The sequence below is a fragment of the Pituophis catenifer genome, unplaced genomic scaffold, assembly GCF_029215685.1.
Source record: "Pituophis catenifer annectens isolate HBS135680 unplaced genomic scaffold, rPitCat1.0.hap2 SCAF_3, whole genome shotgun sequence".
Classification (NCBI taxonomy): Eukaryota; Metazoa; Chordata; class Lepidosauria; order Squamata; family Colubridae; genus Pituophis; species Pituophis catenifer.
The window spans coordinates 129,754,171-129,767,502 of NW_027256883.1; the positions used below are offsets into that span (position 1 = coordinate 129,754,171).

The 13,332-nt window shown below is 36.9% G+C and overlaps 1 protein-coding gene across 1 annotated transcript; it reads right to left on the bottom strand.

The window, feature by feature from the left end:
• Nucleotides 1–236: 236 nt before the first annotated feature.
• On the bottom strand, nt 237–13,058 carry GCLM (glutamate-cysteine ligase modifier subunit). Its single transcript, XM_070939366.1, has 7 exons — nt 12,650–13,058; nt 6,708–6,773; nt 4,800–4,884; nt 3,880–3,936; nt 1,945–2,147; nt 1,748–1,862; nt 237–846 (listed from the first exon to the last, which is right to left on the bottom strand). The coding sequence occupies exons 1-7, from the start codon at nt 12,773–12,775 to the stop codon at nt 674–676; spliced, it is 825 nt and encodes a 274-aa protein (XP_070795467.1). The 5' UTR covers nt 12,776–13,058; the 3' UTR covers nt 237–673.
• Nucleotides 13,059–13,332: the final 274 nt, after the last annotated feature.

Here is a 13,332-nt window from a genome sequence, read left to right on the forward strand (position 1 = left end):
ATACAACTTTTTATCTTTTTCAAAATATAAGTATGTTTTAACTTCAGCAAAACCAATTTTTAAAAAGTTAGTTCTACTCTTCACTGGAGCTATATAATTCTGAGTTAAAAAAATCTTCTGAACATATGCCAAGAGAAGAATACAACAAACATAACAAAGATTGTGCATGGCTAGTCAAACTCTGGTACGATGTTTGAGGTGTAGTGAACTGAATATAAATTCATGACTCTTAAATATTTCACATATTTTTACCACTTGTGAAGTCACCTGCTTATTCCACCAAAATGTGGTTTATTTAGTTTTCCATCAGCTCAGCAGCCATAAAGTATACCAAGTCAATTATGCCTTACAAATAAAAATACTTCAATCAAAATATAGCTAGCTAGATTTTGAATTTATATTAGTCATCAAAATATTCCAAAGATTACATACAATATCCCTAAATTAGTAAATTTTAATGAAAAACAATATTGTTATAGGTGAGCCAACTGTTCTCAACACAGATCACCATATAGTATGTGAAAGTAAATGAAATTGAAAGAATGGGCTCAAGAGTACCAACCCATATGCAATCTGGGTTTTATGATAATTTTGTCGATTAAAAAACAACTACTAGGTTCAATATGAAGTAGAGATAGGGTCTCTCTGAAGTGGCCAGTTGTCAAGATCAGTGTTAAGATGATGGGATCCTTTTAGCTTGCAAGATGTAGCCCTTGGATTTGATAATCCCTCTGCTTTTAACAATGACTGAATACCGCAGAAGCCAGAGTGGAATCCATTCATGCCCCTGGCAATCTGGGAGGCTTTCCTGAAGAGCTTCCTGGAAACCTGTTTCACAAAGCAGTTCTAAGAGTTGAACAGATTATAAGAATAAAATTTTAGTATATGTACTACCAGCATTATTTGATAAAACACACTTATTTGATAAAAAACACATATCCCCAAACACACTTCATAACACATTGGGTAGCCTGTTACAGGTAATCCTTGACTCACAACCTTTAGTTTAGTGACCATTAGAAGTTACAACGGCACTGAAAAAGTGACTTTCACACTTGTGAATGCTACAGCATCCCCATGATCAAAATTCAGATGCTTGGCAACTAGCTCATATTAATGATGGTAATGTGATCACCTTTTGCAAACTTTTGACAAGCAAAGTTAATGGGGAAGTCAGATTCACATATCAACTATGTTACTAATTTAATTGCAGTGATTCACTTAACTCTGGCAAGAAAAGTCATAAAATGGGACAAAGCTCACTTAACAACTATTTCACTTACTAACAGAGATGTTGGTCTCTATTATCAAGGACTATCTATATTTTAAGTGTTTAAAATTAATACTATTTCGCCTACCCCCAAATTGGGGCAGAATTCTTGGTAACAGAGCTGATATTTTCAAGATGCTACAGCTTCAACTGAGACTTCTGAGGTTGGAATTCTGTAATTGAAAATAACCAGATCACCGGAGGCATTTTTGGGGCTTTTAATTACTAAAATCCTCTTCTGCACTACTCATCATAAATATAATCTCATGTAATATATTGTCTCATTTAATGAATTGGTATTTTGCCACCATCCCACACAATGTAATGGAAACAAAAAGTTTTTCAAAGGTTTTCCAGGCCTTGTTTTCATCCTACCAATCCACAGTTTAGAAAGTCTTCAGAGATTTCAGGTTCATTAATAGAATTGTTCTTGTTTATTGAAACAAGGCAATCCTCAGATTCTTAAGGTGATATTACCTTTTGGGTCGTTATGAGTTAACAGCTGAATATCAAATTCTTTTGCGAATAAAGTCAGATCTGGTGGCATTACACAACAGGAAGCAAGATTCACTTGGTTACTACTTGGTTTCACCTAAAATAAATGAAATATTCAATATGTAATAAAGTTTGTGTTTTAATGGAGTTGAATTCACAATGAGCAGCTTCTTTCTTACCTGTGCCCACCTGAACAGCTGTTCTAGCAATGTTTTATCTAGATCAGAAGTCCCTATGGCAACAATTTTTTTGTTCTGGACTAAGTTTTCAAGCTCTGTCCAGTAAGGTTGTAAATATTCTAAAGAAAAATTAATTCCATCTTCAGTTGGAGGGGGAGAAATGATCACAGAATCTAACTGGTCAACACCAAGAGCTGAACATGCTAAAAATAAACAAAGCAAAAAAATTAGACAAGGAATAATTTTATACATACTTTTAAAAAGCAGAAATAACTTACCTGTAATTCATTTATTCAATACGTTATATTTATTTTATATTACATTCTGTGCCAGGGGTGTCAAATTCAGGGCCCGCAGGCTGGATCTGGAAATAGCAAAGGACCAGCCTGCAGTGCCTCTGCTAGAAAAAATGGGGCGCAGCCCCCCCCCTCCCCCGGCAACAGCTTTTGGCCTCCAGGGTGGTCAAGGAGGCCTTCTAGGCCCAAAACGGGGCCTCCAGAGTGCTCCAGGAGGCCGTCCAGGCCCAAAACAGGGCCTCTGGAGTCGTCCAGGAGGCCTTCCAGGCCCAAAATGGGGCCTTCAGAGTGCTCCAGGAGGCTGTCCAGGCCCAAAATGGAGCCTCTGGAGCACTGCAGGAGGCCATCCTTGACTCAGGAGGTTATAAAAAAGAGGAAAAGTAAAAATTTTTACCTTTCAGGCTTGCAGGATTCTGCTACTAGCCTATGTCAATAATTTATAGTTCTAGTCTTCCTACGGAGTCAGTTTCTTGATCTGGTCTCTCTCTCTCTCATAAGATGATTAAGTAGATCAAGTAAGTATTAAAAAACCAAAATCAAAGAAATGTATGCCTCCCTATTTTTATAAGTTTATAAAACCATGTCTACGGAAGTGTGATTCTGTGTCACGCCCACTAGGGCCACCCCCACCCACCCCCAGCCAAGGTCAAACCCAATCCTGATGTGGCCTTCAATGAAATTGAGTTTGACACCCGCTGTATGCAATGCATCTAAAAAAGGTAAAATATAAAAATAACTATAAATTAAAGCAACATAAAATGAAGTTTGCTTAAAAAAAGATGAGGAACATAAAACCAAAACCAAAAGATACACTCTCTAGCAGAATTATTAATTCAGGAATGGATTAGTCAACAGAATTCTGAAATGTTCCATTCATATCATCCCCTGATTACGAGAGTTCAGTATGGTCTGGAGGGCGAACAAAATGATCTGGAGCTCTTCAAGTATAATTCACTCACAAACCAATAATATTTGTATATTCCTTCAGCATTCATACAGGTACAGCATTTTGACAGTTGTAAGAAGTATGTCATAAAATACATGGTAAAGTGATTTAGACTGCAAATGCCACCATAGGCCTGTGAATCTACAGATCTTCAGAATTGTAAAGATCCGGCAAATTCATTTTAACTTGCAATGAAGTATCTATACAAAAAGGAGGGAAATATACTGAAGGGTAGGGGAAAAAACTAGATTTTATAAGTAGGCTTTGAAATTTGGCTGTAAAATAAAAAATTACTTTCAAAGCTAACTGAAAAGTTAACATGTCACCCATACCTTCCCTTATACACTTCTCCCCTTTCTACATTCATGCTTTTTTTCTCAGTAGCCCCAAATAATTTTAGCATGTTATAAGAAAAATAAAAGCCTAATTATTGTCAAGGGGCACAGAAGATTTTACCATAAGAGCACTTGAGTTTACAGTCTGTTTCCTTTAGTGACACAAGCTTGCATTTACTTCTCTAGAACAAAAGGACAATCTTTGTTTTTTGTCAGCTGTAGTTCAAGGACAGAAAGGACATGAAAGTCTTTTTTTAAAAAACTTGAGATAAATCTGTCACCTGTTTTAGTTACAAAAGCATTGTACAATGTACAAAATATAACTGGGCAATCACTCAAATTCAGATTTTGAACTTACTCATATTGACTGCTTCTCTGATTGATGAGGAGTTTGATCTTGTGACAAAGAGCTTTGCTGAAAATGAAAAGGCGATCGTTAACAAGGAAGGCAAGCAAAACGCAAGATCATGTTTTTCTGGCTAAACATAAAAGCTCAAGGATGTATTAAGGGATATATTTTCAGTGGCTTACCATAGTTTTTGTAAAAGAAGAAAAATGTTCCTGGCATCTTCAGTGAAATGTAGAGAAAAAGTTTTGAATCCAACCATCTCCAAAGATATTTGGTTCTGCTGTCAAATTGCACTTACCATTAGATATTTTTTCTAACTTTCTTTGTACCTGTTCCAATTTCTCCAAATTCTTCTGAAAGTGTGGGACTCAGAACTACTACTTCTCATAGTTTGAAAATTATATTTCTATTGCATTTATCTTTTTGGCTGTCGTTTCATGTATTCAGCTTTTGATTCAATACAATTCCATTGTATTTTTCCATTTATTGTTCCCATCTGGAAGTCCCCCATTCCTGATTTCAGTTTCCTTTGCATACTGTCTGTTATTTTTTTCCTATTTTTATATTATTTTCAGCCTACTAATAAGGAACTATCAAAATCATTTATTTATTTATTTAATCAAATTCTGAAACCACCCATCTCCCTCACAGAGAGACTCTGGGTGGCTGAATAATATTTAGTTCTGATGATTTGCACAGGTTCATTTTGTAACCCTAAGCTTTGATTTAATGTAGAAATGCCACTAGTATGTAGGCACATTATTAGACATAACTATATTAAACAGAATTCCTATTCACCAAATGAATGTCCATTTCAATCCCACGTTTTGATGCTCTGTAACCAAGGAGTTTACAAGTAACGCGAGTTAAGTAAAGTAAGTAAAGATTATTCACATTTCTGAAACATCGAGCACAAAACTGATTTTTACCTGAAACTTTCAATTCTTCTCTTTCTTCAGAATTAATCTTTTCTACTGCTTGTGGGAGAGTACAGTCAATAATGTCTGGAATTTCCTGAAATAAATATTTAAATATTATTTTTATCCTGAAATAAATAATCATGAGCAGCTTTCCTTTTGGGGCAGCTAAGCATTTCCAATACACTGTCACCTGCAAAAAACATAATGACACTTTAACATATATTTTCACTCTATGTTCAGTTTTTATAAAACAAAGTGGATATCCAAGATAACAATTTATGACGCCTCTTGGTCTAAGGTTATCCCCCTGATCCAGAGGGGCTAACCTCTATGCTTTTATGTAAAACTGTAACAGTAACGGAGTTGGAAGGGACCTTGGAGGTTATCTAGTCCAATCCCCTGCTCACGCAGGAGACCTTTACTAGGAATGCAAACCGCCGAACTGCCAATCTTTCTGATCGACAAGCTCAGTGTCTTAGCCACTGAGCCACCTAGTCAGTAACTGGCTGGCATTATTAGTAAGGAAAAGCAAGATACTACATCTTGATATGCATCTCATTTACAGGTCATATGTTCATTCTCAGTTCTGAAGACAGGTGTACCGTACTGTAAATGGGCAGCAATCTCCCCTTCCAATAATTCAGCTTCAAAGTACTTTCTACAGATTTGTGTTGCTGGGGTTTTTTAATGAACACAAAGAGATCTTGAACACCCGTAAAATCCATTCACAAGTTTGCTTTTTTAAAATGAGGATGGGGTGGGATACCAACAGACTGGCAAAACAGAGCACACAGGAACTAAATAATCTCACATGTACATATGGATACTGCAAATAATCTATAACTTCCCCATTAACTGCAAATTTTAATTTTCCAAAATTATCAAATATCATCAGATTTTGATAATTTTGCAGCTTCTTTAGTATATTTGTAAAACTACCAGAATCTACCAAGAGCATATGCACCAGGACAAATTCCTTATCTGTCCAATCCCACTTGGCCAATACAGAAAAGAAAGGAAAAGAAAAGAAAAGAAAAGAAAAGAAAAGAAAAGAAAAGAAAAGAAAAGAAAAGAATTGAATTGAATTGAATTGAATTCTATTCTATTCTATTCTATTCTATTCTATTCTATTCTATTCTATTCTATTCTATTCTATTCAGATTTAACCTTTGGCCTGTTTAGATATAAGGAAAAAAATATCCAGAAGTGTTTCAAATGTGGAACACTGCCAATTCCTGCTCCACACAGACTTGATGTTCTTATTGTATCTTCAATGATTCAAAAATAGATGCAAAAAGCATACAATAGACACTGAAACAATTTTGAAACAACTAGGAGCAAACGCTTGATATTTCTTGTTTTATTTTTACTTCAGGGTGCCCACTGCTGATAGGTGAAGACAGACATACTTTCATGTATATTCCTTAATGAAGTACTTTTTATTTGTAAATCTTGACTAGAAGTAGTAACAATTCAAAACTGATTTATATTACACCACAAGCTGTTTTTTTAAAAAAAGCAAATTATCTTATTCCCAGTGAGTGAAATATTATTTATTTAAATAATATTTTTTTCTAATTTATTTTGTTCTTATTTTATTAGTAACAATATTTTTGCTGAGTTTGTAAGAAGTGTATTTGTAGAAGTCAACAATCCCTACATCTTCTTCAGTTGATTTTACTGTTTTATTTAGTAGTTCTTATGTTAATTTTAGATTTCATTTTTATATTATTCTGACTTGCTAGTCTTAACATTTTCTGTTCCTAATATTCTTTTCAGTTACCCTTTTATTTAATTTAATCTTATCTGTCTGGCCAAAAGATCTTTATTTGTTTTGTAATTTCTTTGCGCTTCTTTGTTAATGTTTATAATAAAGAATGGTGGTAATGATTAAAGAAATATAAAAGGATCGCTTACCTGCATCAGATCAGGGTTGATTTTTGAATTCCATTCATTTAAGGTTTTCTGAATGCAATCCCGCAGCTGTAAAGAACATTCTAATATTAACATTTGGTTTCTGTTATTCAATGTAAGAAATAAATTAAACAAAAAACAGTGTAAAAATAACTTTCCAGTATTCATCTATTCCTTCTGCCCATATATGTAAGCGTTATGAATTATAAATATCATAACTTACATAGCACAACCAACATAAGAGCAAGCAGTAGATGGTACATTTCTAAACTGTTATTCATAGTTATTCATATTCATTAATAACTGTTATTAATAAGTGGATATATTGGATATATTCTCTTTAGTGCCAAATGGGGGCAGCACTCAGCAAAGTGAGTAATCATAAAACAGGTATGGTATTTGCTTTCTATTTGATGGGTAATCACTTGGGAATACTAGGGCTCTGGGCTTAACAAAGGAATCAGCTCTTGGGAAAAGCAAGGGCAATTCACTTAGGTACTGTTGTCAAGAAAATGGCATAAATATACCTATGAAATTACAAGAGGCTGAACTTGACTGAAGACTTTAGTAAAGGGAGCAAATAAACTGTCCATTTGGGAAACTACATTCTGAATCAAAGACAGTATGCTGCTTTTTATAACATTCTTCCATTGTTATCCCCAAGAAGTATCATCAACGTTAAGGCCATCCTTGTGAACTTCCTGGACATATCTGGTTAGTTATAGGTGTCACAGTATAACTAGACTAAACTGGCCATCAGCCTGATCTATTACCACTCTACTTACATTTCTAAAATCTCCATCGAATTCAGGAGTTTATCAAAAGGCAAACAACTAGGGAACTGGAATTATTTGATCTCTTCTTCACTATAATACTGGAGAAACTGTAGAAGCTTCATTGTGTAAATCATGATTAAGCACAATGTCTGTTTGAACTTACCCATTAAGTATGCATTCCTGCTTAAAAATGATACCTTAACCTCATTAGCCATAGTCACAGTAGTTTGTTTACCTTTCTAGATCCCACCAAACTGTGGAGTATCTGAAGACAAGTTTATTTATTATAGCTAAAGCTATAATTCTCTTCTCAGCTGACAGACACAGGCCAAAATGAATTGTGATATCTCTTTTTAAAAGAGGGAAGACCTATCACTTATCTTGCTGCTAATTATCTGTTGTCAAAGAACAGTTCACGGTGCCATAAATACATCCAATGCCAGCTGCACTGATTGCCAGTTTGCTTCCAATTCAAGGTGCTGGTTTTAACCTTTAAAACCCTTCATGGCATGCAACAGGGTTCCCTGGTTACACCAGCCTGCCCCACTAGATCTGGCAAAAAAGGTATGATGCAGGTACCATTGGCTAGAGACCTTCATTTGATGGGTCCCAGGAGACCTGCCTTCTCTGCTGTGGTGCCCACCCTATTGAATATTCTTCCCTCCAAAATGAGACTAGCTCTTTTATAGTATTCCCCAAGGCCCTCAAGTCTTCACTATGTTGTCAGGCCGGGGGGGGGGGGGTGAGGGTGGGGGGGGGTATCACAGGGACCTACTCAGAAGGCTCCATTGTTGAGGTATTTTATCATCCCTCTCTTATGGGTTGTATTTTCACTTTTTAATAAGGTTTTTTTTAATATTGCAATTTTTTGTTTTTATTTATTGTTCTTATTAATTCTTGCTTGCTGCCCAGAGTTCCCAATGGTGAGATAGGCAGCTATATTATTTGATAGATAAGATAAATAAAAATCCTAAACTTCAAACTGATAAATTGACAATAAGAACGCATTTTAAACAGCACATTTGTCTATTATTTATTGATGGCACTTTGGGCTCGGTAGGTTCCTTTAATAGGAAACTAATAAATAGTACTTAAAGGTGGCTGGAGGCTGTTCCTCTTTGTTTTTATTTTATTTATTCCTCACATTTCTATACTGCCTATCCCACCTGTCTCTGATTGTCGGTTTCTACCAAGACTCAACTACATTATAAATAAATAATTAATAAATAACACCTCTGGAATTCTGAGTTATAGCTCGTGTGTCCTCCCTTGTTTTAACTGGCTCTAATGCATGGCATTTATCTATTTGTTTATCAACTTTACACAGCCGACCACTTCACAATGTGGCTCCAGTCTAACCATTCTGTACTGCCTTACAAAGTCTCTAAATAGTAATGTGCATTAATACCCACAGAATTCAATGTGTTCATGGATAGTTCTCCTAACTGTTGAAAATACTTCCAGTTTGGACTGGTGATTTTTCAAAATATTGAATTTGGAAGAATCTTCCACTCATACAGTTATCTGTTGAGAAGTTTCAACATGTTAAAACAATTCCAGGATTACACTTAGCTTTTGAAGAGTTGGACAAAGCATCTAGCATTCATTACTAGCTTGCATGAACTGAAAGAACACACCCAAAAAAGAAACATACCCAAAGACTGCATATGCAGGCCAAGATTAGAAGTGTGCAATAAGTGTGCAAGTCTCAAAAGTATTGTCTAAGAAATGAAAGGCCTCTCTTGTATTAGCTAATATCAGTGTTCATGACACCGCCAATAAACAACAATGGTGTATAATAGGCCAGAAGGCTATTGGGAAAATGTTCTGTGGTCAGATAAGGCTAAGATAGAACTTTTTTTGGCTTGAAGGTAAAATGTTAAGGTTTGTCAAAAGGTAAATACTAGATTTGAGCATAAGAACAAATTTTTGAAACATGGTAATGGCAATACCTCTGGTATGCCAAAAATGGTTTGCTGCCTCTGGACCAGGACACTCACTAACAGAATTATGAATTTGGAATTGTTATTAGCAAATTCCACAGAAAAATGTCAGGGTATCTATCTGAAACTCAAGAGAAATTGGCTCACGTAGGAAGATAATGACCCAAAACACACAAGTCGTAAGACCAAAGATAGGTTAAAGCAGAAGAAAACCAATGTTTTGAAATGGCCAAATCAAACTCCCGAGCTTAATCCTATAGTAATGTTGTAAAAGGATTTGAGGGAGGAAGTTCATACAAGGAACTCCTCTAACACCCCTGAGTTCATGCTGTTCTACAAAGAGGAATAGGCTAAAATTTCTCCAAGCCAATGTGCAGTACTGATTAACATTTATCAGAAATGTTTAGTTGCAGTTATTGCTGGCCAAAAGGGGCTTACCAGTTTCTGAAAACAAAATTCGCATACATTTGGCACGCAGGTAATATAGCTCTGGATCATTTTCCTCAATAAACAAATGAACAAGTACAATGGTTTTAAGACATTTAATTGAATTCTATTTTAGTTTTAGGATTTGCATGGAAAGCAGACTGCGTTTAAGGTCGTATTTATGCAGAAATATTGAAAATGAAAAGGGTTCACAAACCTTTACGCATGACTATATATTATAAAATGTATCTTAAAATTTCCTTGATTAGTAAGCCAAACATTAATTAATGAGTTTTAAATACTGGGCCAAAGGAAGTTTGTAGTAAATATAAAATACTTGAGCATAGTTGATAAAGTAACTTTGATCCAATTTTGTTTGCAGGTTTATTCTTAACTATTACATCCCATATTAAGGTAGTTAAAAAAAACACGAAGTGCCTCAAGTGTTAACATCTCACAGTAGGTCATACGTCCACAAATGACCTGGGGTTATAATGTGATTTCCTGCTTTCATTATATCAGGATTCCATTCTGCAATTACAGCCAGGGTGAGGCAAAGATATTTAGCAAATACATGCTGCAACAAAACTATTACACAGTTCAAGCTGCTCTCATTTTATATTAAGATAGAAGTATATTAGAACATTTTAAACTGAAAAATAAAACAGAAAAATTTATCTTTTTAGGTGTTATTTTGAGTATAACAATCTAACCCGGGTCTTAAAAGAAAGGCAGAGAACTGTGTTTCCCTATTATTATTATTATTATTATTATTATTATTATTATTATTATTATTATTATTATTATTATTATTATTAGGGCCATGATGCTAGGAGTTATCTCTGGCAATGTTTATAAATCCCCAGATTAAGGCAGGTTTTTTAAACCTTCATTATAACTTGCTGATCAAACTTTTGTCCGTTCATATTCCTGGCTTGAAATGTAAAATTCCAAATCAACAATTTGGCCCTTACATGTTCCATAACATGCCACTATTTCCGTAGCTGGATGAAAATACTCTTTTACCTTCTCTTCCTGAAGGCGTTTCCCTTTACCAGAAATACCTTGAAGGCACCTTTGTAGTCTTACCTCATGGGCAGGAAGCACTGCCCAAGTTTTACTAGAACTTTTACCTCTCAGTTATGGAACATGTTGACTTTTGTGGACTCTATTTTGCCAGAGTACAAAAGCACCACCTAATAATAGAAAATTCCCACTTATCACAAACTCAATCACACGGAGATCGCCACAATTAATATTCATCAGGTTGTAACATGTATTTCTTAAAAGTTAAAAAAACTATCCTATACACCATTTGTAGATGGTATAGAGTAGATATGTTGTGTATGTGTACAGTATTATATATAACTTATGATAGGACAAACCAAAAAGAAGAAACAAAGGAATGGCATTATTATCCCCAATTAGAATAAGTTATATGTTTTCCACATGCAACAAAAATTTATACCCCAAGAATAATGGGTTGGTTGCACTTCTGAAGCTATCCATCCTGTAGCAACTACCATTAACATGCTACAACTCTCCCTGCCCGTGTATCCTGCAGCAGTGCCAAAAGCCAAGCCTCTGTTTCTCTTCTAACAATAGTACAGAAACATTTAAATATTTATTTACAACCTCAAATATCTGAGAACATTTGTCCCTAGCAGGAAGGAGCAAAAGAGTGGAGGCTGCAATATGGAATACCCCACTATGGTTTAACAAGAGGTTCAGCTTTAATCTCGAGACCTGAACAGGGATAAACTTTTTAATTACACCCCATGCAATCAGCTCTACAACCATACAATGGATGAATACTGTTAATAAGTTTATAACTACTGTACTACTACTATATTCCCTACTATTGCTATATTTTTATGGCTACTGTTTATGTCCACAAACACTCATGTCTATGTAGAGACAAGTACACATTCCAAAGTCCTGTAATTAGTATAACACTTTATGAACCTGGACCCTGTTCTTCAAACATTTATGCCATAATAATGTTAGTCTTTGTGGTGCCACAAAGTTTTACTTCAATCCATTCAAAGTCAATTATTCTGACAGATACCAGAGTCAGACCTTTGGAAAGTTTGTATACATCTATTACACAACCAAGACAACATAAATATAAATATTATAATCTGTATACAGTATATTTTATTCATCACTTGAATGATGGATTTTGATTTTTTTTTTGAAAAAAAAAAACTTCATTCATATCCCGGTTTTTTAAGCGTTTTAGGCTTTACAGCAATTTTGCAGCTTGTTCCTTACCTTTGAACTCTACCTGACTGTCCTTACATGCCTTTTTGTGTCATAGTTAAGTCCAGAGTTCTTCCCATGGCGACTTTTGATAGGGAAGGCCCAAGCAAAAATACCGTATATGTTAACAAAGCAGCGTTTTATATAGGCGGCTTGCTAGATCAGGCTTAAAGAGACTCGGTTAGCTCGCTCTGCAGTTAGGCGAGAGGAACAAACCTACATTCTGGGACCTCCAAACCACCTTTATTATGTAGGACGGCAGTGAAATCCATCACAACACGAGGTTTGATTTTTATTTTTATTTTTTTTTGCCCTAGATCCATCCGCATTCACCCGAAGCTCGGGGGGGGGGGAACCCCCAAAATATAGGCAAATGTCATTCCGCGCAACCCGGAGTCCACCTCCGTCCATCGTCTCGTCGGGAAGGCATCACGGGACGCCCCTTAGTCGCCGCCTCTCTCCCCCCCCTCTACACACATATACACACAAACACACACACACACACACACACACCAACCATCTCTTTTTTTAAGCTCACCTCCTCGCTGGGGGTGGCCGGGCATTTCTTCCGCAAGCGGCCCCAGTTGAGCAGGTTGCCGGTTTGCAGGTTGAGGGTGCGCGCTTGTCTCAGCAGGACGGCCGCCCGGCCGCTTTCGGTCCCCATGCTGGGAGTCCCGGATAACCTTCTCTCTTTCGGCGAGGAGGAGCCGCTATACCGCCCGCCGGGCTCGGTCGGGAAGTCTATACAAGCGCCCGCGAGTCGCCTCCTCGGAGCGGATGACTAAGCAAATAAAAGCGCTCGGTCACCCTCCCAATCACATGGCTCGGGGACAATAGGGGCAGGTGGCCGGTCAGGGCAAAGGAAAGGAGCGGAGGCGGCCGCAGCAACAGCGGGGCTCTGGGCAGCGGAGGAGGCGCGCTGCCGGGAAGAGCCTCAAGCGCTGAGCGCCCGCTTTAGCTCCTCCCAAAAGAAAGCGCAGCCCCGCCGCCGAGCCCCACGCCTCGCCGTCAGCGCATGCCTGAACATCCCGAGCGTGAGTCGTAGTTGCAAGGGGTCCCCTCCGCTTTCCCGGAGACGAAAAGAGCGTTGAGTAGCGACCTCTGCCGGTTGCCGGAGGCGTTTCTACTTCTTCATCACCCACACCCGTATTGTACACACACAGGCTTGCAATTCATTTAGTGACTGTTCAAAGTTACAACGGCACTGAAAAAAAGCGAGTT